Below are 27,752 nucleotides of genomic sequence, written 5' to 3'. Positions count from 1 at the left end.
TAGGAAGCAGGGAGGGATTGGACTGAAGCTCGACTGGCTGGCATTAGGGAATGTAAATACCTGTGGTGTGGCTGGCAAATCTGAGCAGCTGGCTGGTGACTTCATCAGTGGTGGAAGCTGCTGAGCTTGTCTGCAGGGCAGGTCTCCCACTCAGAGGCACTCTTAGTAGCTGGCCTTCTTGGTGCTGAATACTGTCTTGGAGGATGGGATGATACACGCAAAATGTAGTTGTCTTCCTTCTCTTCTTGTGCAGTTATTCTCAGGTTTTTTTTGGTCTTGTTTTTTTTCCCCCACGATGTTGCTAAAATTTCATAAGTGGATTCTAGAGATTTCCTGGAGCTGTTTTTGTTTGTGGATAGCTGCCTAATCATTGATCTTTGCTCAGGGACAGGGAAGCCGGGATCTTTTACATAGGCATTTTTTCCAGAATCTTCTTCTATTTTATTATCTTGTTTGATTGCTCTGGCTAGGATTGCCAGTATGTTGACCAAGAGTGGTGAGAGTGGCACCCTTGTCTTGTTCCTAATGTTAGAGGAAGAGCTTTCAACCTTTCACTGTTGCATATGATTGTGGGTTGGTTGGGTGTGGGTTTGTCATATAAAGCCTTAATTATATTGAGGTTTGCTCCTTCTATACCCACTTTACTGAGCATTTTTATCATGAAAGGATGTTTTATTTTGTCAAATGCTTTTCCTGCATCTATTGAAATGATCATATGAATTTTACCTTTCATTCTATTAATGTGATACATCACATTGATTGATCTGCATGTTGAACCACCCTTGTATCCCGGGGATAAATCTAACTTGATCATGGTGTATTATCCTTTTAATGTGCCATTGAATTTGTTCTGCTAATATTTTGTTGAGAATTTTTGCATCTCTGTTCATTGGGGATACTGGCCTGTAATTTTTCTTGTATTGTCCTTATCTGGCTTTGGTTATCAGGGTAGTCCTGGCCTCATAAAAAGAGTTTGGGAGCGTTACCTCCAATTCAGTTTTTTGGAATAGTTTGAGGATTTTTTAACTGGTAGAATTCACCAGCAAAACCATCTGGTCCTGGGCTTTTTGTGTTGGGAGGTTTTTGATTACTGATTGAATCTTCTTGTTATAGGTCTAGTCAGATTTTCTGTTTCTTCCTGATTCAGTCTTGGTTGGTTGTTATGTTTCTAGGAATTTATCCATTTCTTCTCTGTTGTTCAATTTGTTGGTATACAAGTGTTCCTTATAATGTCTTAAGATGCTGTGTATTTCTGTTATCAGTTGTGATACTGCCTCTTTCATTTCTGATTGTATTCTCTTATTCTTAATTAGTCTAGCTAAAGTTTTGTCAATTTTGTTTTTAAAGAAAACAGCTCTTGGTTTTGAATCTTTTATATTTTTGCTCTGATCTCTATTTCCTTTATTTCCCCTCTGATCTGTTATTTCCTTCCTTCTGCTTACCTTGGCTTAGGTTGTTCTTCTTTTTCTAGTGCCTTGAGGTGTAAAGTTAGGTTGTTTATTTGGGATCTTTCTTTGTTTATAAATGCACTTATCACTATAAACTTCCCTTAATGAACTGCTTTTGCAACATCCCATTGGTTTTGGTATGTTTTGTTTCCACTTGCATTTGTTTCAAGATATTTCTTGATTTCCCTTTTGACTGATTTCGTTTTTGACCCATTAGTTGTTCAGGAGTGTGTAGTTTATATCTTGTTTATATCAGACATACCGTTAAGTGAAGAAAGCAAAAGAAACAAAAACAAAGAAACCCACCAAAATGCTAATTTATGCAAAAGAAATAATACAGGAAGGATTAAACCAGAAGCTAGAGACTGGTTATCCATAGAGGGCTGGTGGGAAAACTCAGGGAGGGGGATGGGGTAGCAGGGGTGAGAAAAGAGTGACATTACTGTATCTTTTGTATAGCTCTCTTGGAACATAATAATGTTTCAGTTACCATTCACTTATCAAATAAATTAAAACCAACAAGTATGAGGGGGAGTACCTGAAATGAAATAAAAGCCAACAAGAGATCCTAACTATATTATATTGAATAACGTTAACACTGAAGGTGGTTGGGAACATAAAGTAACCATGGAAAACACTGTCCTCACTGGATAATGTAAAGCCAGAGGGAAAAAGAACTACACAAATGCTCTAATCTGGTCAATAAATGTGTTTCTCACGCAGGTGTGGACTGGCATTTTTTTTTTTTTTTCCCATGCCATACGTCATGAAGGATCCTAGTTCCCTGACCATGATCAAACCCGTGTCCCCTGCAGTGGAAGCACAGAGTTTTAACCACTAGACCACCAGGGAAGTCCTTGGACTGGCAATTCTGAAACTACCTTATATGTACGCTAGAATTGAACAAGTAAGTGAAAAGATTGCAGATAATGAGAGCCAGGTTCTTACCTTAGGAGAAAGAATTTACAAATAAGGAAAGGTTAAAATGAACCCTGTGATGCTGAATTGAAATTGGAAGTGTTACTGTAAGCTCATGTTTTTTCACATACACGTTTCAATAACTAGCTGCAGAATATGGATGTGTGTCTGTGAGTGAGCATACCTACATTATTTCCTAGCTTTGTTGGCAGAGAGGGCCAAAAAGCAGTGACTCTAGTAGCAGTGAGCACATGTAGTGCCAAAATCTTGGCTTCTCAATGCCATTCTCCGATAAATGGAACTAGGAATCCTTGGAGAGGTGGCTGTTCCAGTACCTGGACAGGGAATGAATATGAGAGTGTTTAACATCTTGCCAGAAAGTAAGGTAGGTAAGGAAATGCTTAAAAAGTGGGGAGGAGCTTTTCCAAAGAATACAGGAGTCTACCTAAAGGAGCTTTTAATGGCCAAAACTGGAATAATTTAAGGAATAAAATAATGATAGTACTAGATTATAACCCATAGAATAAAATAAATATCCATGATTCCATAATTAATATGATCAAATAAATTAGTGGGGAGAAGAGACAGCTCTTCCTTCAGAAGTCCAATTAATAAATGTAGAAGAAAACAGGCAAATACTACAGAAATAGTTGTTCTAAACAAGATGCTAAAATTAGTAGGTGAAAGTTTGAAAAACCTATGTATAGTTTCAAAGTATCTCCCCAAGATACTTATCAACTACAAAGGGAAAGATAGTAACTTTACAGTGGAGAAACCCAATAGAAACCACTTAACCAAGTGGTCAAAGTCAACATCACCTGTACAAAATATGACATGAACTGCATGATGCCTTAAGGATACATTATTTCTGTGGCATTCTTGCCAAAATGCACACTCATTCCAATCATGAGAAAACACAAATCCACACATCAAGGGATACTATTCGGAGTAACTGATCAGTATTCTTCAAAAGTGTCTTGTCTTTTTGAAGACAAGAAAAGACTGAGGAACTATTACAGAGACATAACTAAATCCAATGTGGGATCCTGGACTGGATCCTAGAACAGAGATAGTGGATAAAGTGGTGAAATTCAAATAAGGTATTTAGTTAATAGCACTGTATCAATGTTAATTTCTTGGTTCTGATAGTGGTACTATGGTTATGTAAATGTTAACATTAGGGAAAGCTAAGTGAGGGACATATGGCACCTACTATTTTTCCAACTTTTCTGTAAGTTAAAAACTTAGTTCAAAATAAAGTTTAAAAAAAGGGTGGTGGAGGATAATATGGTGAAACCAGTTAGTATAACTAACTAACTGATTTTTTTCTTCCCCAGCTGCATTCAGCCGCTTTGGTATACATACACAGAGCAGGCAGACTGTGTAAGACAGTGACTGGAGTCTAGGGCATGTTCTCAAAGCGGGGTAAGCCGCCCTGTTAGTTTGGGTCCTCTAGGAAGCAGACACTGCAGTGGAGGTGGGAATTGACCCCAGCTATGTGCAGTCACGGGCTGGGGCCCACCTCTCACTCGCTGGGCTAAGTACGCTCTGCCTGGCGGCACGTGTCCACTCAGCACCCACGAGCCCCTCCCCGTAGTGTTCCTGGTGCCTGTTTGGAACCTCCCAACTCTTGTGTCAGCTGAAAGGAAGACCGCTGCCTCCTCAGTTCTACAGCCAAGTGGTACTTTGACCCCCTTGTGAGAGACTGGACAGGCAGATGGGAGCAGGCAGGAGGAGCCATCCCACTGGCAGAAGACATCACTGAAAAGTCATTTTCTTGGCTGGTGTCATTCACAGAATCAACTGAAAAACAACAGAGCCTAGAGGGAGGCAGCACCCATGGGAGCCAACTAGGAAATCGCAATGAATTGATTTTAAGTAGCTGCCGGTGTGATTATTTTTAGCCACAGGCCTCAACCAGCTTTCAAAACCTGCTAGTAAGAGTCTCACAGTAGCCAGCAAGTAAAGCCAGCACAGAAATTTAGCTTTTGACAGCAAGAATCTGTTTAGCTGGGAGATGGCTTAGAAAGCGAATCAGAGGAAAAGAACTCTTTCTGCTGCAAGTTTAATTTTTCACATCTATCACTTTTGAAAATAAAATTTTTTTTTAGTAAATCTGCCTTCTGCCACCCCAGCTCAGTATTATGTATGCATGTTGAGTAAAACAAATTACTTCACCACCTAAACTTGAGGGAGAAATAGACTTGGACGATAGTAAGTGCCGGCAATGCCCCACCCCCACACTTTGGTAGCATATCCTGCAGGAAGCCGCGATCAGAGACTGAATGGGTTTAATGTATCCACACCAGCATGCACAGAACGGCCAGGCTGGCTGATGCTGGGACTGGATCCCTGGCTGCTTCCTAAAGCGTCCAGGGCCGCCCCAGGAGGAGAGGCCTCGGGAGCCAATACAGGGGAGGCTGGCGGGGTGCCGCCAACAGTTTCCCTGACCACATCTCAAAAGCAAGTGAAAGGGACCTGCAAGCAGAAAAGGGGAGGGGAGGGGAAGGAGGAGGGAAAGGGAGGGGAGGGAGAGAGGAAGGGGAAGGGAAAAAGAGGACGACTGGTGGCAAACATGACAGAGTCTGGAGTACACAGGAAAAGCCAGTCCATCTTTACTGTAGTGAGTGCAGGATACAAAGAGTTTACAACAACCTCTAACATTTTCTTAACCATTTGATAAAAAGTTCACTATAATATTTATTGTATAATGAAGAAAAAAAACACATTCAGGGAAAAATTGAGATTAACTTATTTTTCTTAAAAGGTTCATCTCAAGGATGGCAACAAAGTCCAGCTTGTGCCGCCAAACGGTTTTACATGATCAAACCGTGTACAGCTTCTTGTGTGAACTGTTGACTACAAACATTTACCAAATACATAAATCTCTTTTAAAAAAGCCATTTTAAATATAGCAAAGCAGTGTCTTCTTGCACAGCAAAGTGAAGTTTCTACAGAGAAATAAAAGTTTTACATTTGTAAAATCTTTTTCACATTCTAATCATCTAGCTTCTTATGATCCAATGCCAGGAGTTTTCTGGTTCCTTATTTACTATGTATTTCTTGTGCGCATGATGGTTAATACAGAAAATATGTTAATGCTTTATTAGTTGTCCTTACAGTAAAAGGAAATGGTAAAACATATATTGTTCTTTTAGAACAAACCCCTGATTTAGTCTCTAACACAATGGACATAATTAGGGCTCAAAAGGTTGATTTTTGATTGGGACCATCTGTAGATGTACAGTGGTGACTTTCACTCTCAATGTAGTACCAGGTAGACTGCTGAAGGAAGTACAGCTGCTGGAAACCGTACTTTAACCAGTGCAATTTAAGCTTTTTTTGTTTTTGTCTTTTAGTAATAAAATACTTCATCTGCAGGGATAAAATTTCTTATGATGGTGTCATACAAAACACATGAGTCTAAAAGGGTAGAAAAGTAGGTTCTAAAGTGACACAGTTAGTGTCTTCCCCACTCTGAGCTGGTTTCCAACAGGAGACATGTATGTTTATGTGTTCGTACATGGGGTCTGGGTGAGGGCGTCTCTGTCAAGTCCATATGCTCTAAGTCACACTGGGTATATGGGAAAAGGGTTAACAGTCAAATACTCAGTTCCTGAAAACAGAATACATTGTTACTTGGTCAGTGTAATTGAAATACAAACTCCGAGCCTTGCGTAATATTATTTTAGAAAACAGTAGTTGTACTGATTATAAACCTGCATAGAAAGAAAGACTATTGAGATACAGTCAGAAAAGCCATCTCATAAGGCACACAAGAAAATAGACAGTAAATGTGAATGTGTTAACTCCTATCCCATGTACAGCAGAAGTTCATGAACATGCATAAATAACAACCAAAGAAGCACTGAACACTTCCAAAGCTATAAATGGTTTACAAAGTGGTAAGGATTATCCTGGAAATTCAGTGTTGGGAAACTGTCTTCTTTCAATTAGGTGTGACCTCATGAAGAAATGTGCCTGTAAGTAGTTCAGTAAAATAAGTATATTTTAAAGAAAAACCAGTCCTTTCTGAATAAGAGCCAAATGTCTAAACTGATGAGAGGACAAAGCATATTGCCCTCCCTTTTTTGGCCTCTATCAAAATTTACTACCGAAAATGTCATTAAAAGCAGAATTCCATTTTGCAGCTGGGAATGCCACAAGTTTATCCTGTACCTACTACCTATGTGTCAGCCAGGAAGTCTGGCTGATGATTTGTCACAAAGAGCACAGGAGGAAAAAAACATCACAAGGAACGCAATTTAGGGGGAAAAACCAAAACATAAGTAAAAATTGTAGGTAGCTGCTTAATATTAAGTTTAAAATAGAAAATAGCAGTAATTTTAAACCCTTATTTTGAGTTTCTCAGGAAAGGGAGTATTTAAAAATCGATGATGAAAGACATACAGGACTTTGAATTTTGTTCATGGCACAAGCCCAGGGACCTGCCAAGCTTGCTGTTACCACTTAGCTGTCTTCCTGTGAGAGTAAGGCCTTGGTCAGCATCTCAGTTGAGGGCATCAGGATGGCAAGAATTGTGCCAAGAATCGGCACCATGAGAGGACTGCTCCCCACACTGCAGTGTCATTCGATGCACAGAGTGTCTGGCGTGGTAGTATTCTGTAACCAGCTGCATCATGCTATTTTAGAGGGTCAAGGAAAAAAGACCCCTTTCCCCACGAATATTTTTTCCTAATCATTTACCACTTATAAAACCTTTGTGCTCATCAACTATTTTGCCATTTTCTCTAATATTAATTAAATTAGGTCAGCTTTTCTACTATATTTTTTTCCTCACAAAAGGCAAGTTTTAAATAATGCCTTATAAAATCTGTCACAACACATTTTACATTTATGCAGGATGAACTTAACATCAATTTTTTTTGCCACTTTGCTATTTATATACACATATAAAATATATAATGATGCTCAACCCATACAGCACAAAGATTACAATGTAACATCACACATTCACCACCAGTGAGGGGAGAAACCCCTTTATACAATCCTCTGAAAAGACTGGGCCAATAATTAAAATCCAAAGTACAGTATATTTAACAAAATAGTAAATATTAAACAGTGAATACTCTACTTAATAAGGATCTCGCCTTTTCCCCCTAAATTGGCGGCAATCCACAAAAATATACTTTTTAATCTGGTGACCATACAATACATAGGTACTTACATCAAAGGTGATAATATATTTAAGATTCTATATACACAAAGAGTTTGGCTCAACTTTTAATTTACATATAGAGTAATAAGTGTTCATGGCTTTTTTTTTCCAAGGTTCTGCTTGCAAGATATTTTTGTTTTTTTTTCCCCCTCTTAAAATAAAACTAGAAAGTTAAAACAAGATAAAGCTATTCTCTAAAAAAAAAGTTACAACATACAGCTTTGGCTTATATAAATAATTCATAGCAGAATGTGTTCAAAAGTAGTGAATATAATTTTATATATAGTCATCAATTCATAAGGGTGTTTTCTTTCATATAAAATATACATGAGCTAAAATCAGTTTCTTTAATTTTTATGATATGAATGTAAAAAGAAACTTCTGACATATTCCAATTATAACTTAATATATTAATTTACTGTTAATGCTCTATATTTCTAGGCTAATATTTTCTGAATATTTCATGCGTGTTTTCTATTCTCTCTCTTTTTTATTAGCTAAAGATCACTTCTTTGACCCAATACATTTTTGCACGTGCAAAACAGTTATGTGTGGGGCTTTTTTGTTTTGTTTTTTGTTTTTAATATCAACAGCCCTTTCCCATGCACCTCTTTGCAACAGAGACCCATGCCAGGTGGGTAATTAATATAAATGTCATTTTATGTACAGTATTGCTTTCTTGGTTCCTGCTTTTCTACTGCTCTGTTCTACAAAGCATTTTTCTTAAGTAACTACAGTCACCGCACAGTTAAATAAAACAAGTAGGGGCCCTCTAGGTTTCTGCAAGCTAGTGTGGGAGAATTATATATATGGGTACACGTTTCTCTGCAAAAACTGGTTATCTTATGAAACAAGTAGTCCAAGGAAGTGCCAGACTAGACTCTGCCTACAGGGTGCTCTGTTTGCCATGGGACGCACACCTGCAGATCTACAAGAGTTTGCAGGTAAGTGCCTGATTCCGTGTATGCAACACACACCCACACATAAACACACTCACACCCACATACATATATATGTAAAGGAATATATATGTATGTATGTACATATAAATATATTTAACTCATGTCCTTATTTACCAACTTAGATATGTAGAGCAGTTCACTGCAGTAACAGAAAGTACAAACACCAGCCTGGAAGCCTTAGGTCACCCACGCGTCCATCCTCATTCGCTTTACGGAAGGGCTCTCTCTGTCCTCAGTGTTTGGGGGTCGGCCAAGCACAATCGGAGAATGGAAGTCGCTCCGCGGGTCCTCCCGGTCACTGCCATCATAGGAGCTGCTTGAGCTGCTCAGACTGTCTACAGGGGAACGGCCCATTTCCTGCCGCGGCTGTGGCTGTGGCTGCGGCTGCGGCTGAGGGGGTTGTGACTGCGGCGGTGGCTGCGGCTGCTGCTGGAAGCCTGATGGGGTCATTCGATCCCGGGGAGGTGAAATTGGTTCTGACTTAATGTTGATGTTTTGGTTGGTATTAATGGATAAATTCGAACCCTGAGATAACTGCCCTCCAGCACTGAAGGAAAAAAAAAAAAAGATATGGTAGATGGTTTGTGAGTACATCTGCATAAATGGAATATTACAGACACCACCCGACTGAAAAAAGTCCAGGGTCTGAAATACTGTCAGAATTCCCCAAGACCAGTTTTGGTGTTTCCTGCAGTGCTTGGCACAGAAAAAAATTATATATCCCTGGTAGACAAAAAACAAGTACAGTTGAGATTTTTAGTGACTGGTCCTGTTACCCACAGTCTTGGTACTTCTGTAGCTGAAGGATCCAAAACAGTGTCAGTGACTAATGCTGTACATGGACCAAAATGGCACAGGAACAATATGGCAACTTGAATTCTGCTTCCTCTCTTCCTTTCTGCTGCTTCTGTGACAGGCACAACATGTCACCTATTCTCACAGCAGCTCTCAGAAGTCAGTCATGTCACCCTATTTTCCAGATGAGGAAAGTGTCTCAGAAAGGCTAAGTGACTTGCTCAGAGTAGGACACAGTAGAGTGTATACAGGCTTTCCCCCCAGTCTGAGCACCAAGCCTTTTCCACTTGCCTTTGCATGGCTATTTTTAGTGTGTTCATTTAGGATGCTCTGCAAAGGCCCGAGGGCCAAACACCTGTGTAGGCAAAGAAATTTCCCTCAGATACTCTGTGCCTTTCTCCATGACATAATTCCCAAGACGACTGATAACAGTATGCATTGTGGAGCTATTTCAGGATGCAGGGAAGCTCTCTGGGGATTTTCAGGGCAGGAGGCTAAGAGGCTGGGTGTCCTGAGTGTCCTGAGCAGGGGCAAGGCAGCCCACCCTCGTGGAGGCCTCGTGGGCCTGCTATGCTGTCCCCTCATCTCCTCTAGCTGCTCTGTGGGCTGACTATTCTGGTTCTACTGAAGCACCATTCCTTCTGCTGGTGATGCCTGGTCCTACCTGGGCACCACTGTAAACCCTTTTCACTTATATCCCCACACACTGTCCATAAGGAACATTCTCTTTTGTGAACCCTTCTTGGTGAGGTATACAGTGTATGCAGTGGGCTGGGATCAACCACATGAATCCCATGTAGCTTGATTCATACATAAGATACCCAAGCCCTACCACTCCACCCCTACGATCCGGGGAGAAAGCAAAGGGCACAGCCCATTTTCTTATTCTCTTTGTCTGTTGATGTTAACCAAGGCAAAAAAGAGAAGGGTGGTAGGTAGGCCGGAATACCTTCAGGCTGCCTTTCTTCAAAGGCAGTGGAATGAGACAGGGGTTGGGAAATAGGGGTACAGATTTGGGGAAAATTTCTAGTTACTCACACGAGAGAGCTGAGGGCTGCTTGTCCTAAATGGTGCTGCTGCCAGGCTGACACCTGTCCCAGAGACAGCATTCCTGGGGAGTTGAAGCCCTGCAGGGCCGACAGGTCTGCACTAGTCAGTGAGTAATCTAAAAAAGAAGGAAATGTTGCTTGTGTGTGTAATAAAAGGACCATGCAAAATCTGTTTTTCAATTAGTTGCTTCAAAAGTTTTATGTTGAGAGAAGCCAGGTACTTCATAACATCAAACAACGCACTTATGGGTCTAAAACCCACAAAAACTTTTTCTTTGGGGAGGTTTATAGGACCTAGCTGTATTCAGTTGTCTGGGATTATTTCAATAAAAAACGTTTCAATTTTGTACTGAATAATTTATAGTTTATTATTTTACAAGAAGTTGAGATACTTCTTCCGGACTTGTAAATAGAAATAATAAAAATACCATCACTAAAGGATGTTCCTATACAATTGTTATTTTAAATAAATATGCCCACTGCTACCCTCCTGAACAAAGAGAAACACTCCAGCTCACCCTGACTCCATCTAAATCAGCACATCTCATATTCTTGAAGTAAAGGGGGAGCAGGAAAGACTCAGGACCCCTTCTCATGGGGTGCCAAGCTTAGTGACATAGACAGTATTTACATTATCACACAATTAAATGACTGCGTTTGTTCGAAGTACAGGAACTGTCAAAGATCCCTGACTGCATGCAAAATGAAAGTTCATCAAAAAACTGTTACAAGACATAATATACATGAATGCTTCAGTCATAATCGTTGTGACCAAGACGTGGGATGTTAGTTATCATTCACACGTAGAGTTATTTCAGTTCATCATTAACACTTGTCTTTTCCAGTTAGTTCTAAAGAGAGGAGGCACAAACTCTTCTAACTTCTTTTTCATGTCTCAAGAGAGGTGTTTAAAGAAATTGGTCTTCCTGGTGAATTAGTATTTTAAAAAAAGAAACTGAGTTGAAACAGCATAGCTCTGCTTAGGATATTTTCTCATTTAGTGTTCTCTAAGACTGCCTCGTCCCTCCCCACAGAAGCTGGGGTGGGGGTCCATCACACTGTGCCTTCCACAGTGCCTCCAAGTCCTTCCAACTACTTACTTGACATGTCTACTTGGATGTCTCTCCAGACACACCTCAAATCTGACATGACCCCAACTGGACTCATCATTTCCTCCAAACCTGCTTCTCTTTAGTAAATGGAACCAACTTTCACATGACTGTTTGTGCCAGAAACCTGTGGGTGTTATCCTTGGTACTTACTTCCACCACCAACCATCATGTCTGGTTGACTCTAGCTACTGTCTCTCAAGCCTGCCCAAGTTTCACCATCTCTACTGCCACCACCCTAGTTCACGCCATCAGTATCCATTACTTGGATCACAGTAGCCTCTTGTGTGGTGTCCTTGAATTCACTTTTGCCCCATGCACACTGTAGCCAGGTGATCTCAAAAAAAAATATATGGTCATGATACCTCTCTGCTTAAAACCTTTCTATGGCTTCCCAATGCTCTCAATGCTTCTCATGTCCAAAGTCCTCAACAAGGCCTATGCATCCCTACTTACCTCTGTAGTTTCAACTCTACAGCTGTCCCATCCCTCCAGCCACATTCCTGCTGCCTCCTAGCCTTTGTACACAGTACTCCCTCTTCCCGGAACACTCTCCCTACTCTGCCTGGCTGAGTCACACGTGCTCCTTCAGGTTGAAGCTTCAGTGAAGCCCTTAACACGACAGTAATAAATTATTCCTAGAGCTGTTTGTCCTGTGACTTTTCCTCTGATAGACCCTACATTCCACTGTTAACCACACACTCTTGTATTTCCAGTGCCTGCCATGGTGCTTTTTACACAGTATGTGTTCAATAAATATGTGCTGAATGGATTCATGAATAAGTGGAGAAGCTGGGAGTGTTATGGATGGGCATGAGGAAGCGTCTATATGATTCCTTCACACAGAACTATTGTACTCTTTGAAATGTTGCTCATTCATCCCTGTACTGACTGGCATGTGTTTGACACATGCCACACATACAACGTAGCTGATATACTAACAAAAGACAAAACATGGACGCATGTTTTAAAAAGGCAAATAGATAAATACGTTAAAGATAATGTGGTAACATTAAACAGAATAGGTGCTCTGAGAGAGAGCAAAGACTATGTAGTTAAAGGAGGAGTGAGATTGATGCTAAGTGATGGACAGTTTCGACAGAACCTGACTCCATTTTTATGTTTTGGTAATTCCTTCTGGACTTAAAAAAAAAAGATTCTTTAAATCCCATGGCATTTCTAAAAACAAATACAGGGGGGTATCTAAGTTGAATATTGGAAAAACCTGTCATGAAATGCTCAGTAAACTGTAATCTAATGTTGACACCCTGCTCAAGCCCCATCTCCTCAGCCAACACTCCTCTGAACATTCTAGCTCACAGATTTCCTTCTTTCCTCACCTTCTCGAGATCAGAGCATGAACTGGTAACCTCAGCAACTCAGGACTTCCCCGCCATAGTTACCAACTTAGGTATGTCCTGTCTCCTTTTCCAGAATAAACTTGGGAGAAAATGTATGTCCCTAGAATAGTGTTGCTCATATAGCTGGTGATCAGGACAATGAAACAGAATTTATATGAATGCATAATCCCTGGCTTTACTCTAGATTTAGCTGATGGATTTGGCCTTTTTTTTCATATAGATTGTTGGAAAAGGTAGTAGACATTTTCTAAGAGGCTTTCTTTTTCAACAAAACCTTTTAAAGTTATTTCTGTTTTAAAAGTACTTGGAATTAAAGCAGCAATCAAATGTATTGATGGCTCTGCACCCCTCTGGGAGCTCCAGAGAGCAGGGTGAAAGCACCGTGCTACAGCATTTATCCTGAAGTCTAAAATTAGATGATTTTTATTAGTCTCCTTATTAGAATCACAAAAGAATAAATTCTCTGCACTGTAGTCTCTGAAAAACTGGCAAGGTATTTTTAACTATTTCCCTCTTTCCTTCTTTTGAAGCATCAGGTGTTTGGCTCAGCTGGCGAGAAAGTGAAGCCCCATGTGTCCTCTGCCGCTCCCTATGATGGCACATCTAGAGAAACCTGTGCACGTCGGGTTCTCCACACAGCCTGCGTGGCTGAAAGCACCCCTTCAGTCACTGCAGCATTCTTAAATTTACCTGATATACCCTCCAAATAGGGTATTTGGGAGTGAAATGTCTAAATAAGCATGAATGAGTGAAAAGCTCCCCTCAGAGGTGACGAGTGACAGACTCTGAGGAGAAACAAGAAAGCTGCTGGTCTTGCCCCTCAGGCACAAACAGCAGAAACCAAAAGGGGTGTCACACGGAGGAAAACATGACCTGCTGGCACAGCCACCCAACTCCACCTCCCCGAGCCCTGAGGTCCACAGGGACTCAGTCTTTCCCAAGCTAGGTTGACACAGCATACAGAAAAACACCTCATTTTAAAAGCCTGGAATAGTGAGATGCTGTTTAACAAGAACTATATAGAAAATGCCGAGCCTTTTGCTCCGCTTGCTGCATACCATAATTTTGATAACAGCTAGTTGTTTCTTCGTCAGGGGTAAGTAAAAGTTCATGCTGGGAAATCTTTCTACGATCAATGTGTATTTTCTAATTTTTTTTCAAGACTAGCATGTGTTTCTTTAACATATCCAAATGTGAATCTAAGAAACTGGAAATAACTTATTTCAATAAATATACTATTTAAAAATCATAAAAGCACATGTTGAGCACAAAACAAAGAAATAAAACCCACAAAAGGCAACAGAGTAGGCTTACCAGTGTTGTAGGCGGTCGGCATTGCTGAGTACACCAGGCCCTGTGGAGGCAGGCTAGGGGTTGTCACAGACACCACGGGGGTAGCTAGGGGCTGAGTGGCTTGAGAACTGCTTATCCTCTGGGTATTCTGTGAGAGAGAAGAAAAAAGTAAAAGTGTTATTCTGTGAGTATTTATATTCAAACTTAATATTTTAAAAATAACATTCAATTTAAAAGTGACTTTTCACAGTTTTATGATGTGAATGTCATTATTCCCTGAAGCAGTGATCATGTGAAAACCTTAAAAATACTAATAAGAATAACTAAATATTTAATTTTAAAGGATGTATTTTACATTAATTATTCAGTTTCCCCTAGAGTCTTTTTCATAGAGTTTATTGATGTCAGAGATATACCCTTAAAATAGAAAACTGCATTAGGACTGATAACACTTATGTGTTAGCATAAATGACGACTTGATGCCACTATAAAGATAGCCAAACTACCCTAAATAAAATATGTGTAGATTTTAAATACCAGAGGATAGCAAGGTCATTTGTATATATAGAGATTATAAGTCCATGAGCATATAGGGATCAAAACTACTTTTTGCAGCATTTACTAATTTAACAAGGTTTTAAGTCATGGCTTACTAAAGTGCAGCTTGTATTCATATTTCCTTCCCTCTGATCCTGCAGTTGACACACACACACACACACACACACACACACACACACACATATATATATGTACATGTATATGTAAGTATATATTTAGATATAGATTTTTTAAGACTTTTAAAAGAGCAGTTTTAGGTTCACGGCAAAATTGAAGGAAAGGTACAGAGATTTACCATATACTCCCTGCCCCCATACATGCAGAGCCTCTCCCATCATCCACATCATCCAACACTGACTTTTTTAACGGCAGATTCACACACAGTCTCCTGACTCTTATGAGAGGAGAAGCTTTGGGTAGAGAGCTCTTGAATAAAGTACTTTTTTATTTTTATTTTTTTGAATAAAGTACTTTTGACAGGGCTTCATGAAAAATGGTAAATGCTTGCCAACTGACAGCATCTACATAGTATCCTATCTACAATGGGAATGAAAAAAGAAAACAACTATTGAATAATCAAGTCAGTTTAAGATAGTCACCATTCTCTATGTGTAGAGGTATGACAGGGCAGTTTCTCATGACACTGCCTTAAGTGAACACTTTCTAAAACTGAGGATCAGAGGAACAGGACAGACTCCAAGTTCCATGTGGTTAGAACACAAGAAAGCTAAAGCATAACTCCAGGGTTATTTTTTTCTAACTGAAGAAATTACAGCCTGATAACTGACATTTGGGGTACTAAGCCATATGAATAAAAGTATAATTCAGTGCCCTTGAGGTTATAGAGAGGATGTGATTCAGTTTTCTCTATCACCATTTCAAAGGGTAATCAGATAAAGGCCTTTGGTTAGATCTAGATTTTTGAACTTTTGATCATTTGATAAGGATCCAGATCTCATTTTATTTCTTTTTAGTTTGTATTTTCTATCCAATCTTAAATTAGAGGATGTCGGAAAGACCATTCAGGTATACTGCCCTGGATCTTGTCCCAGATTCACTAATTCCTAAGCACTGGGAAAATCATTTAACCTCTCCAAACCTCTTCAGTTGTAAAGTGGGGAAGATAGCGATCATTGTGCTGCCTGCCTTGTAGTACTACTGTGAGAATATAGTAAGGTAATAGATGGGAAATGCTTTGAGACAACTGAAGTACTACAGGAAGGTAAGATAGTACCCTTAAATTATTGCTCTAAGAAACCCTCTGGCCCAAGATTTCTACATAACTCGTATAAAAAAAAAGGTAAATATATTTATTCCTTCTGATCCATAGCTATTCCCCTGGAGCTGTCATGAAGTAGAGTTGTTCTAGAATTGCAAGGCTTCTAAAGGAATCTCTGTAGCCTGGTTCTAAAGGAGTCTTTAGTGTAGGCTCCGGGCACTTGTCTTTATTTCACTTGGGGTCAGAGCCATTCATGATTATATTTTAGAGCTCAAGCCAATTTATACAACTTTCCGAATTCTAATAGATTGTGTTTCTGATTATATTTTAGTCTGACACATAAAGCTCTGCATTTTAAATTGATTAAGTTTTAGAGTCTGAATTAGCTTAAGTTTTAGAAATGCGAATGACTATACAATTTTTGGTTATATATTTGTTTCTTAATTACAAGTATTTATTTTTATGATTGCTAGATTTTATAGTCTTCAAATACTTAGAAATTTACCTTTGAGATTCTGTAATTGAGGGTATACTTTAAGGAATGTGGAAAGGAATACATTTTTGTCTCAGCATCAAGTTAAAAATTTTAATGAATTTTTGAGACAGATCTACTTTGGATTTAATTTGTTCTCACAGATTTGGTCACTGAAACTTCAAGAGTCAAATACTAGGTGAAAAATAAAGTACAACATGGTTTGGTCTAGCTTTATTCATGCCATAGCTTCACCTCCACGGAAATCTACTGATGTGACCTCAAGATGGGGGGGTGGGTGGGATGGGGTGTGTGTGTTTGTAAAACAGTAACACTCCAATATATCGGTTCTACCCATTAAAGCTCAATGGCACTGATTTCCACAACCACTAGAGGGCAACATATTGCTAGATAATTCATAAGTTCACAAGGAAGCACTTATGATAACTTCTTAAGGGTATAAATAGTGAGGTTTAATCTAAGATGAATTATTTTATCTTGAACTATAAACATCCATTTGCTAATCATTACTGTATCATTAAGTACAGTATTTCCCCAAAAGATAGTTAAAATCTGCACATGATATAATCCAACGCCACAACGAAAGCTGGCTAGTATATTTTAGTTAACCAATATGAAACCACATCCAAAACTGTGAGAGTGAACACAAAGTTAAAGAACAATCTCTCGTTTTAAGGACAGAGCACAGACAACCTTATTTGAAAAGAAAGCAACTGTGCAAAACATACCAACATGCATATATATATATATAATAATGTAAACAAAATGAACAGATGCCTTTCCCCCATGCTTTCATGCAATCTAAACCTCTGTCCATGCTAAAAACTAAACATTTTCAAGTTTTTATTCCCCTTAAGGTCACCTAATTAGCAGCTGACTGTGAAATCAGAAGATCAGTTCTGTGAGGTTTGAGTTTTAGTTCCCAAAGAAATATATTAACTGAAAGTTACTTTTAGTCAAATTTAATTTCTAGAAAAAAAGCCAATAGAAATCATTTGTTTTGGAAAAAAGGTAATAGCTACTTTTAAGAACAGAATATCTTCTGATAGAAAAAAAAATAAGTTTGTGTATGTTAAATTAAAGACATTCATTTTAATAAACAGGGAACCCCCTTGTGGTTCAGATCGTCTCATGCAGGATGAAATAATTCTAACTGAAAAAAGGTGACCTCACCAAAAATGATGTAATCTTTTTGAAAGAAAGAGAAACACAAGACAGTGTGTTACAATCTGAGGAACTGTGAGGGTGAAGTCATTTTCTAAAAATATATTAATAATTTGGGGAACTATAAAAGGTATTCTGTATCTTTCCTTAAAAAAAATCTTTAATGTGTCTTCTCATCATGGACAGCTATTGTTTATAAAGGCTCTATCCCAAAGTTCCCTAAAAAGTGGTAACAAATAAAATGGGTCAAGATATACAATTATAAGTAGGAAAACCAGACTCTGCAGTACCTGTAGGTTGGTTTAGTTATTCAAAATGTTTGGACCGTATTTAATAGCAAGAAAAAAAATCTGTGTAACAAAGGGAATATTAGATAAAAACACTGAAGAGAATTAGTACTTTCTACATCTTTTTCAACTCCCTTCAATCGGAAACCCACACTCACCAACTCCAATTCCTCTTCCTCCGACTGCACTCAGCACATAAGAGGGATAAGAGAGTTACTAAGACTGTTGGTACTCGAATATTAAATATTTCTTTAGAAAAACATGGTATCTGAACACTAGCAGTTGTTTGGAAGTCTAAAGAGATGATTATATATGCAGTAAGTACAAACATAAATTATTTATTGTTTCTGTACCTGTAGTTGACTTCAAAAGACTGGAAAGATTCTTTTAAATCCTCTAGGGCCAGGATTTAGACATTCCTACCCCAACTTGGTCTGCTCTTATGCTGGCCTCGCCTACACATGGCCATGCTACTGCGACAATATATAAAAGTATTTCCTAATCATGAAACTAGTTTCTATTTGGAATCTGGAGAATATTAACTCTATACTTACATCTAAATCCTCCCATCCCTACCCTACCTGGTCACACATGTCCATTTATCTTATACTAGATTCTGTGCTCCTTGGTGGGCAGAAATTATCTTGTTTTCTTATTTCCCACAGTAACTAAGCACACTGTTATGAAACAACAAGAAATCAAACATTTAGTAAGTATAGTTTTAAATAATACAAATTTATATGTTTATCATTTGCAAATACAGTTTTCAAATGAATATAATAATTTCAATGGAGAAAAACCACATATATGAAGAAAATGAGACTGGAGGAGAAATGAACTGATAAATCACATACAGAAAAGATGAATGAAACATACTGCTCCTTTTTCCCCTACACATCTAGAAAGTCTTAATATGCTAGAAATAATCTACTATCTAGGGTTTTTATTATTTTACTTGAGTAAGTCAAGCTTCTTTGTCAATCTGCGAAAGGTGTCTTTATAAGCATCACTGATACATGAAGCCCCAATCTGAAAGCAGACAATGGTGTAAAATAGGAAGAAGCCTCATTATTTACTGTGAAAAACAACTACCTGGCCTATAAACTTCTATTTCAAATGTGCGCAAAATGCTCTTCAACTGTTTTGTTACAGATGTCTTCACACATCTCCAACTGTAAGACACATCAAAATAATATGGGTGTGTGTACAGTTTTCACTATAACTTACAGGGATAAGGGTGTAAATAGTTTCTGTGGCAAATTTTAAGAATTCCACGGAGATGCTTCATGATCTCTTAAAAAAAAGATTAAGATAACTGACAAGGTACTAAATGTCAAACTTGTAGTTTGTCCTTAAATCCTGCAGTTTATTAGTAATTCTTATAAACGTATTTCTACACCTTAAATGAAACTTCCTATACTTTTTATTTCTGAAGGATAGTGGCAGGTATTCCACATCCAGTTCATGAAAGGTGAGCCAAATGACTATCCTAAATGTCATTTTTTCTCAACTCCTTTTCTTGGGGACATACTTCTCTGTTATATATAGGTATGTATTTTTTAAACATCTTTATTGGAGTATAATTGCTTTACAATGTTGTGTTAGTTTCTGCTGTATAACAAAGTAAGTCAGCTATATGTATATATATATCACCCCCATATCCCCTCCCTCTTGCATTTCCCTCCCACCTTCCCCATCCCACCCCTCTAGGTGGTCACAAAGCACTGAGCTGATCTCTGTGCGTGCGATGAAGCTGCTTCCCACTAACTATTTTACAGCTGGTAGTGTATATATGTCAGTGCTAATTTCTAACTTCGTCCCAGCTTACCCTTACCCCTCCCGGTGTCCTCAAGTCCATTCTCTACATCTGTGTATTTATTCCTGTCCTGCCCCTAGGTTCGTCAGAACCAAGTTTTTTTTTTTTTAGATTCCATGTGTGTTAGCATACGGTATTTGTTTTTCTCTTTCTGACTTACTTCAATCTGTATGACAGACTCTAGGTCCATCCACCTCAAGACAAATAACTCAATTTCATTTCTTTTTATGGCTGAGTAATATTCAATTGTATATATGTGCCACATCTTCTATATCCATTCATCTGTCAATGGACACTTAGGTTGCTTCCATGTCCTGGCTATTGTAAATAGTGCTGCAATGAACATTGGGGTGCATGTGTCTTTTTGAATTATGCTCTTCTCAGGGTATATGCCCAGTAGTGGGATTGCTGGGTCATATGGTAGTTCTATTTTTCTTTTTTTAAGGAACCTCCATACTGTTCTCCACAGTGGCTGTATCAATTACATTCCCACCAACAGCGCAAGATGGTTCCCTTTTCTCCACACCCTCTCCAGCATTTGTTGTTTGTAGATTTTTCGATGATGGCCATTCTGACTGGTGTGAGGTGATACCTCATTGTGGTTTTGAATTGCATTTCTCTGATGATGAGTGATGCTGAGCATCCTTTCATGTGTTTGTTGACAATCTGTATATCTTCTTTGGATAAATGTCTATTTTAGGTCTTCTGCCCATTTTTGGATTGGGTTGTTTTTTTGATATTGAGCTGCATGAGTTGCTTGTACATTTTGGAGATTAATCCTTTGTTGCTTCATATGCAAATATTGCTCCCATTCTGAGGGTGGTCTTTTCATCTTGTTTATCGTTTCCTTTGCTGTGCAAAAGCTTTTAAGTTTCATTAGGTCCCATTTGTTTGTTTTTATTTCCATTTCTCTAGGAGGTGGGTCAAAAAGGATCTTGCTGTGATTTATGTCACAGAGTTTTCTGCCTATGTTTTCCTCTAAGAGTTTTATAGTGTCTGGCCTTACATTTAGGTCTTTAATCTATTTTGAATTTATTTTTGTATACAGTGTTAGGGAGTGTTCTAATTTTACTCTTTTACATGTAGCTGTCCAGTTTTCCCAGCACCACTTACTGAAGAGGCTGTCTTTTCTCCATTGTATATTCTTGCCTCCTTTATTAAAATAAGGTGACCATATGTGTGTGGGTTTAATCTCTGGGCTTTCTATGCTGTTCCATTGATCTGTATTTCTATTTTTGTGCCAGTACCATCTGTCTTGATTACTGTAGCTTTGTAGTATAGTCTGTAGTCCGGGAGCCTGATTCCTCCAGCTCCGTTTTTCTTTCTCAAGATTGCTTTGGCTATTCAGGGTCTTTTGTGTTTCCATACGAATTGTGAAATTTTTTGTTCTAGTTCTGTGAAAAATGCCATTGGTAGTTTAATAGGGATTGCACTGAATGTGTAGATTGCTTTGGGTACTATAGTCATTTTCACAACGTTGATTCTTCCAATCCAAGAACATGGTATATCTCTCCATCTGTTTGTACCGTCTTTAATTTTTCATCAGTGTCTTATAGTTTTCCGCATACAAGTCTTTTGTCTCCTTAGGTAGGTTTATTCCTAGGTGATTTATTCTTTTTGTTGAAGTGGTAAATGGGAGTGTTTCCTTAATTTCTCTTTCAGATTTTTCATCATGAGTGTATAGGAATGCAAGAGATTTCTGTGCATTAATTTTGTATCCTGCTACTTTACCAAATTCATTGATTAGCTCTAGTAGTTTTCTGGTAACATGTTAGGATTCTCTATGTATAGTATCACGTCATCTGCAAACACTGACAGTTTTACTTCTTCTTTTCTGATCTGGATTCCTTTTATTTCTTTTTCTCCTCAGACTGCTGTGGCTAAAACTTCCAAAAGTATGTTGAATAACAGTGGTGAGAGGGCTCAACCTTGCCTTGTTCCTGGTCTTAGAGGAAATGGTTTCAGTTTTTCACCATTGAGAATGATGTTGGCTGTGGGTTTGTCATATACGGCCTTTATTATGTTGAGGTAGGTTCCCTCTATGCCTACTTTCTAGAGAGTTTTTATCATAAATGGGTGTTGAATTTTGTCAAAAGCTTTTTCTGCATCTACTGAAATGATCATATGGTTTTTAGCCTTCAATTTGTTAACAGGGTGTATCACATTGATTGATTTACATATATTGAAGAATCCCTGCATTCCTGAGATAGACCCAACTTGATTATGGTGTATGATCCTTTTAATGTGCTGTTGGATTCTGTTTGCTAGTGTTTTGTTGAGGATTTTTGCATCTATGTTCATCAGTGATATTGGCCTGTAGTTTTCTTTTTTTGTGATATCTTTGTCTGCTTTTAGTATCAGGGTGATAGTGGCCTCATAGAATGAGTTTGGGAGTGTTCCTCCCTCTGCTATATTTTCCAAGAGTTTGAGAAGGATAGGTGTTTGCTCTTCTCTGAATGTTTGATAGATTCACCCGTGAACCCATCTGGTCCTGTGCTTTGGTTTGTTGGCAGACTTTTAATCACAGTTTCAATTTCAGTGCTTGTGATTGGTCTGTTTATATTTTCTATTTCTTCCTGGTTCAGCCTCGGAAGGTTGTGCTTTTGTAAGAATTTGTGCATTTCTTCAGGTTGTCCATTTTATTGGCATATAGTTGCTTGTAGTAATCTCTCATGATCCTTTGTATTTCTACAGTGTCAGTTGTTACTTCTTTTTCATTTCTAATTCTGTTGATTTAAGTCTTCTCCCTTTTTTTCTTGATAGGTCTGGCTAATGGTTTATCAATATTGTTTATCTTCTCAAATAACCAGCTTTTAGTTTTGCTGATCTTCGGTATTGTTTCCTTCATTTCTTTTTCATTTATTTCTGATCTGATCTTTATGATTTCTTTCCTTCCGCTAACTTTAGGGTTTTTTGTTCTTCTTTCTCTAATTGCTTTAGATGTAAGGTTAGGTTGTTTGAGATTTTTCTTGTTTCTTGAGGTAGGATTGTATTGGTATAAACTTCCCTCTTAGAACTGCTTTTGCTTTTGCTGCATCCCATAGGTTTTGGGTTGTGTTTTCATCATCATTTGTTTCTAGGTACTTTTTGATTTCTCTTTGTTTTCTTCAGTGATCTCTTGGTTATTTAGTAGAGTACTGTTTAGCCTCCATGTGTTTGTATTTTTTAGTTTTTTTCCCATAATTGATATCTAGTCTCATAGCATTGTGGTCAGTAAAGATACTTGTTATGATTTCAATTTTCTTAAATTTACCGAGGCTTGATTTGTGTCCCAAGATATGATCTAGCCTGGAGAATGTTCCATGAGCACTTGAGAAGACAGTGTATTCTGTTGTTTTTGGATGGAATGTCCTATAAATATCACTTAAGGATATCTTGTCTAATGTGTCATTTAAAGCTTGTGTTTCCTTATTTATTTTCTGTTTGGATCATCTGTTCATTGGTGAAAGTGGGTGTAAAGTCCCCTACTATGATTGTGTTACTGTTGATTTCCCCTTTTATGGCTGTTAGCATTTGCCTTCTGTATTGAGGTGCTCCTATGTTGGATGCATAAATATTTACAATTGTTATATCTTCTTCTTGGATTGATCCCTTGATCATTATGTAGTGTCCTTCTCTGTCTCTTGTAATAGTCTTTATTTTAAAGTCTATTTTGTCTGATATGAGAATTGCTACTCCAGCTTTCTTTTGATTTCCATTTGCATGGAATTTCATTTTCCATCCCCTCACTTTCAGTCTGTATGTGTCCCTTGGTCTGAAGTGGGTCTCTTGTGGACAGCATATATATGGGTCTTGTTTTTGTATCCATTCAGCCAGTCTGTGTCTTTTGGTGGGAGCATTTAATCCATTTACATTTAAGGTAGTTATCGATATATATATGTTCCTATTACCATTTTCTTAATGGCTTTGGGTTTGTTTTTGGAGGTTTTTTCCTTCATTCGTGTTTCCTGACTTGAGAAGTTCCTTTGGCATTTGTTGTAAAGCTGGTTTGGTGGTGCTGAATTCTCTTAACTTTTACTTGTCTGTAAAGGTTTTAATTTCTCTGTCAAATCTGAATGAGATCTTTGCTGGGTAGAGTAATCTTGGTTGTAGATTTTTTCCTTTCATCACTTTAATTATATGCTGCCGCTCCTTTCTGGCTTGCAGAGTTTCTGTTGAAAGATCAGCTGTTTACCTTATGGGGATTCCTTTGTATGTTATTTGTTGCTTTTCCCTTGCTGCTTTTAATATTCTTCTTTATATTTAAATTTTGATACTTTGATTAATATGTGTCTTGGCATCTTCTCCTTGGATTTATCCTGTATGGGACTCTCTGCGCTTCCTGGACTTGATTGACTATTGCCTTTCCCTTGTTAGGGAAGTTTTCAACTATAATCTCTTCAAATATTTTCTTAGACCCTTTTCTTTTTCTCTTCTACTTCTGAGACCCCTATAATTCGAATGTTGGTGCATTTAATATGGTCCCAGAGGTCTCTGAGACTGTCCTCAATTCTTTTCATTCTTTATTCTGCTCTGCGGTAGTTATTTCCACTATTTTATCTTTCAGGTCACTTATACGTTCTTCTGCCTCAGTTATTCTGCTATTGATTCCTTCTAGAGAATTTTTAATTTCATTTATTGTGTTGTTCATCGTTGTTTGTGGGCTCTTTAGTTCCTCTAGGTCCTTGTTAAACGTTTCTTGTATTTTCTTCATTCTATTGGAGACTGGATCATCTTTACTATCATCATTCTGAATTCTTTTTCCAGTATACTGCCTATTTCCTCTTCATTTGTTTGGTCTGGTGGGTTTTTATCTTGTTCCTTCATATGCTGCATATTTCTCTGTCTTCTCTTTTTGTTTAACTTACTGTGTTTGGGGTCTCCTTTTTGCAGGCTGCAGGTTTGTACTTCCCGTTGTTTTTGGTGTCTGTCCCCAGTGGGTGAGGTTGCTTCAGTGGCTTGTGTAGGCTTCCTGGTGGAGGGGACTAGTGCCTGTGTTCTGGTGGGTAGGGCTGGATCTTGTCTTTCTGGTGGGCAGGGCTGCGTCCAGTGGTGTGTTTTGGGGTGTCTGTGAACTTAGTATGATTTTAGGCAGCCTCTCTGCTAATGGGTGGGGTTGTGTTTCTGTCTTGCTTGTTGTTTGGCATGAGGCATCCAGCACTGGAGCTTGTTGGCTGTTGGGTGGAGCTGGGTCTTAGTGTTGAGACGGAAATCTCTGGGAGAGCTCTCACTGATTGATATTACGTGGGGCCAGGAGGTCTCTGATGGTCCAATGTCCTGAACTCGGCTCTCCCACCTCAGAGGCTCAGGCCTGACACCAGGCCATTGCACCAAGACCCCATCAGCCACACGGCTGTTGATGAATATGAGAAATATGAGCTCCCTGAACTGTTGAACCAGATTTAGGTGCTGTCCCTGAAGTGTTATTCTTGTGAGAATCTTCCATAATCAACTGCGCCTCTATGTATGTATTTTTAAGTTTGTATTCTGAAACAGTTTTAGGCTTAGAGAGCAGCTGCAAAGAGAGCACACCACCACACACCTCATCCAGTTTCCCCCAAAGTTAACACCCTGAAGAAACAGGATGCAGTTGTCAAAATTGCATGTAGTAGTAACCAAAGCTATAGACTTTCCTTGGCTTTCAGTCTTTTCATGAATGTCTTTTTTCTGGTCCTGGATCAGATCCTGCATCTCACATGTCTTTAGCTGTCATGTATCCTTAGTCTCCACTGGTCTCCACAGTTCCCTCAGTCTTTCCTTGTTTTTCATGACTGACCTTGACAACTTTGGAAGAGTAAAGGTCAGGTATCTTGGAGATCATCCTTCAGTTTGGGTCTGTCTGATATTTTCTCATAGTTAGACAGATAGCATGGACTTTTGGAAGAAGACCACAGGGATGAGGTGATCCTCTTAGCACATGTCATCCCATTACCAGTGATGTTAACCTTGATCTTCTGGTTAAGGTAGTGTCTTCCAGGATTCTCCACTATAAAATCACTATTTTTCTTTTTGTAATCAATGATTATTCGGGGAGAGACATTCTGAGATTTATTAAATACCCCATTTCTCCTTTAATTTTTGCTAATTTTAGCATTCATCCATTGACTTTGCCTTCAAGGTCTGCACTGTGGTGTTACAATGGTGATTTGCCATTTCTCTCATTCTTTCTACCTGTATTTAATTAGAATTCTTCTCTAAGGAAGAGTTGTCCCTTCTCCCTTTATTTATTCAATCAATTACTTAGTAACAGTCTCAGTATTTTTAATTCTTTTATTCCTCTTGTGTTATAACCCAATAATATTGTTATTTATTTTGTTGCTTAAATTGTTCTAGATCTGGCCACTGGGAGCTCCTCTGAAAGGTTGGGCTCCTCTGACTTTTGACATACATTTCCTTATACTCTGGCGCCTCTGGTTCATTGTGTATTTTCCTGACCCTAGCTCTACAATCAATCACTTCTCCAAGGAGTCTTGATTCTTTTTATTGGAGAATAGTGTTTAGAAACTAAGATCTGAGTGCGAGGTGTGCTCAGTTACCAGGTGTCATTGTTTTAAGACCCTCTCAGCAGTTACAGCTAGGAAATATATGATGTATACGAATTCATGTGTACACAACATCTATTTCTGTATCTATCTATCTGTATATACGTTAAAAAAAAAAAAAAGTTCATACTGAAACCTCCAAATACAACCCTGAAAAACAGGGTTCTTTACAGCCTTCCCCACCCACATTGCTTTATTGTAAGTTTTTTCTCGAGAAACCTGGCTTTCTTTATCTACAATGTATAGTAGTTGCTTGCTTAAGGGTGTGTATGTGTATAACAAATTTACCATCTTGAGCACTGTGATTTCATGCAATTTTTTTTGGTCTCCATACTTATGGTATCCAGTCAGAACAGTTTCCAAAGTTATTTAGAGCAGCTCTTCAGTATCCCCTTCAGTATCATCATATCACTCATTTGTAATAACGTTATATTCATGTATCATGGTCTGTATTTCATCTTGGGTTCCCCTGGAATCCTGGTTGACTTTTTTTAATGGCATAAAGTAAAAAAAAATCACTCTTTGTATTGTACAGTTTTGTAGGTTTTAACAAAAGCATAGATTCATGTATTGAACAATACAGTATCACAGATAGTTCCATCCCCTCAAAAATTCCCTTATACTACCCCTTTTGTATTTGACTCCTCTCCCCACCCCTGGCAACCACTTATCTGTTTTGCATTTTCCATTATGAAATATAAATGTAATCATATATATACTATGTAGTCTTTGGGATCTGGCGTCTTTCAATTAGCAAAATTCATTTACAATTCATTTATATTGTTGTGAATAAATACTTCATCCCTTTTGTATTACTCAGCAATATTCTTTTGTATGGATGTACCAGAGTGTGTATACCCATTTATCTGCTGGAAGGACATCTGGGTTGTTCTCACTTTTGGGAGATTATGAAAAATGTAAGTTTTTTATATAAGCATGGTTTTCAATTCACTTGAGTAAATACTCTAGGAGCAGGATCGTTGGGTTGTATGACAAGTATATATTTAATTTTATAAGAAGTTGTCAAACTGTTTTCCAAAGTAGCTGTACCATTTTGAATTCCAAGCAGGAATACATGAGAATTCTTGTTGCTCTGCATCCTCACCAGAACTTGGCATTTTTAGTTTTTTGGTTTTGTTTTTGTAATTTTAGTCATTCTAACAGGTGTGTAGTTGTATCATTCTGGATAAAAATCTTTTACTAGATAGGTGATTTTGCAAATATTCTCTCCTTATCTGTAGATTGTCTTTTTATTCTCTGAACAGGGCCTTTTCATGGAGTGAAACTTAAATTTTGTTAAATACCAATATATCAATTTTTTCTTTATGGATCATGCTTTTGATGTTGTAATTCTCCAATGTTTTCTTCTAGAAGTTTCAGCGTTTTGTGTTTTACATTTGGATCTATAATACATTTTAAGTTAATTTTTGTATAAGCTATGAATTATACATCGAGGTTCTGTTTTTGCATATGGATGCTAAATTGCTGCAGCCCCATTAGTTGTACTGACTATCCTTACTCCACTGAATTGCCCTACTACCTTTGTAAAAAACCAACTGAATATATTTCTGTGGCTCTAT

At 38.2% G+C, this 27,752-nt stretch overlaps 1 protein-coding gene across 15 annotated transcripts in view; it reads right to left on the bottom strand.

Moving 5' to 3' along the window:
* Positions 1-4,957: 4,957 nt before the first annotated feature.
* The window catches only part of MEF2A (myocyte enhancer factor 2A), a 174,867-nt gene continuing 152,072 nt past the window's right edge, over positions 4,958-27,752 (bottom strand). For 12 of the 15 annotated variants that reach the window (XM_033431440.2, XM_033431438.2, XM_033431437.2 and 9 more), the window contains 4 exons: positions 17,994-18,017; positions 14,136-14,262; positions 10,341-10,467; positions 4,958-9,054 (listed from right to left, as the gene is read on the bottom strand). In XM_033431440.2, coding sequence (XP_033287331.1) covers positions 8,685-9,054; positions 10,341-10,467; positions 14,136-14,262; positions 17,994-18,017 — 648 coding nt within the window. In that variant the 3' untranslated portion in view covers positions 4,958-8,684. The remainder of the gene's footprint in view (positions 9,055-10,340; positions 10,468-14,135; positions 14,263-17,993; positions 18,018-27,752) is intronic. The other 3 variants (XM_033431442.2, XM_004271653.4, XM_004271654.4) reach the window with 1 other exon arrangement.

Source organism: Orcinus orca, chromosome 2 (assembly GCF_937001465.1).
Source record: "Orcinus orca chromosome 2, mOrcOrc1.1, whole genome shotgun sequence".
Lineage (NCBI taxonomy): Eukaryota > Metazoa > Chordata > Mammalia > Artiodactyla > Delphinidae > Orcinus > Orcinus orca.
Note: the sequence above shows the minus strand (reverse complement) of the source record. Positions and strands in the feature narration are given on the sequence as shown.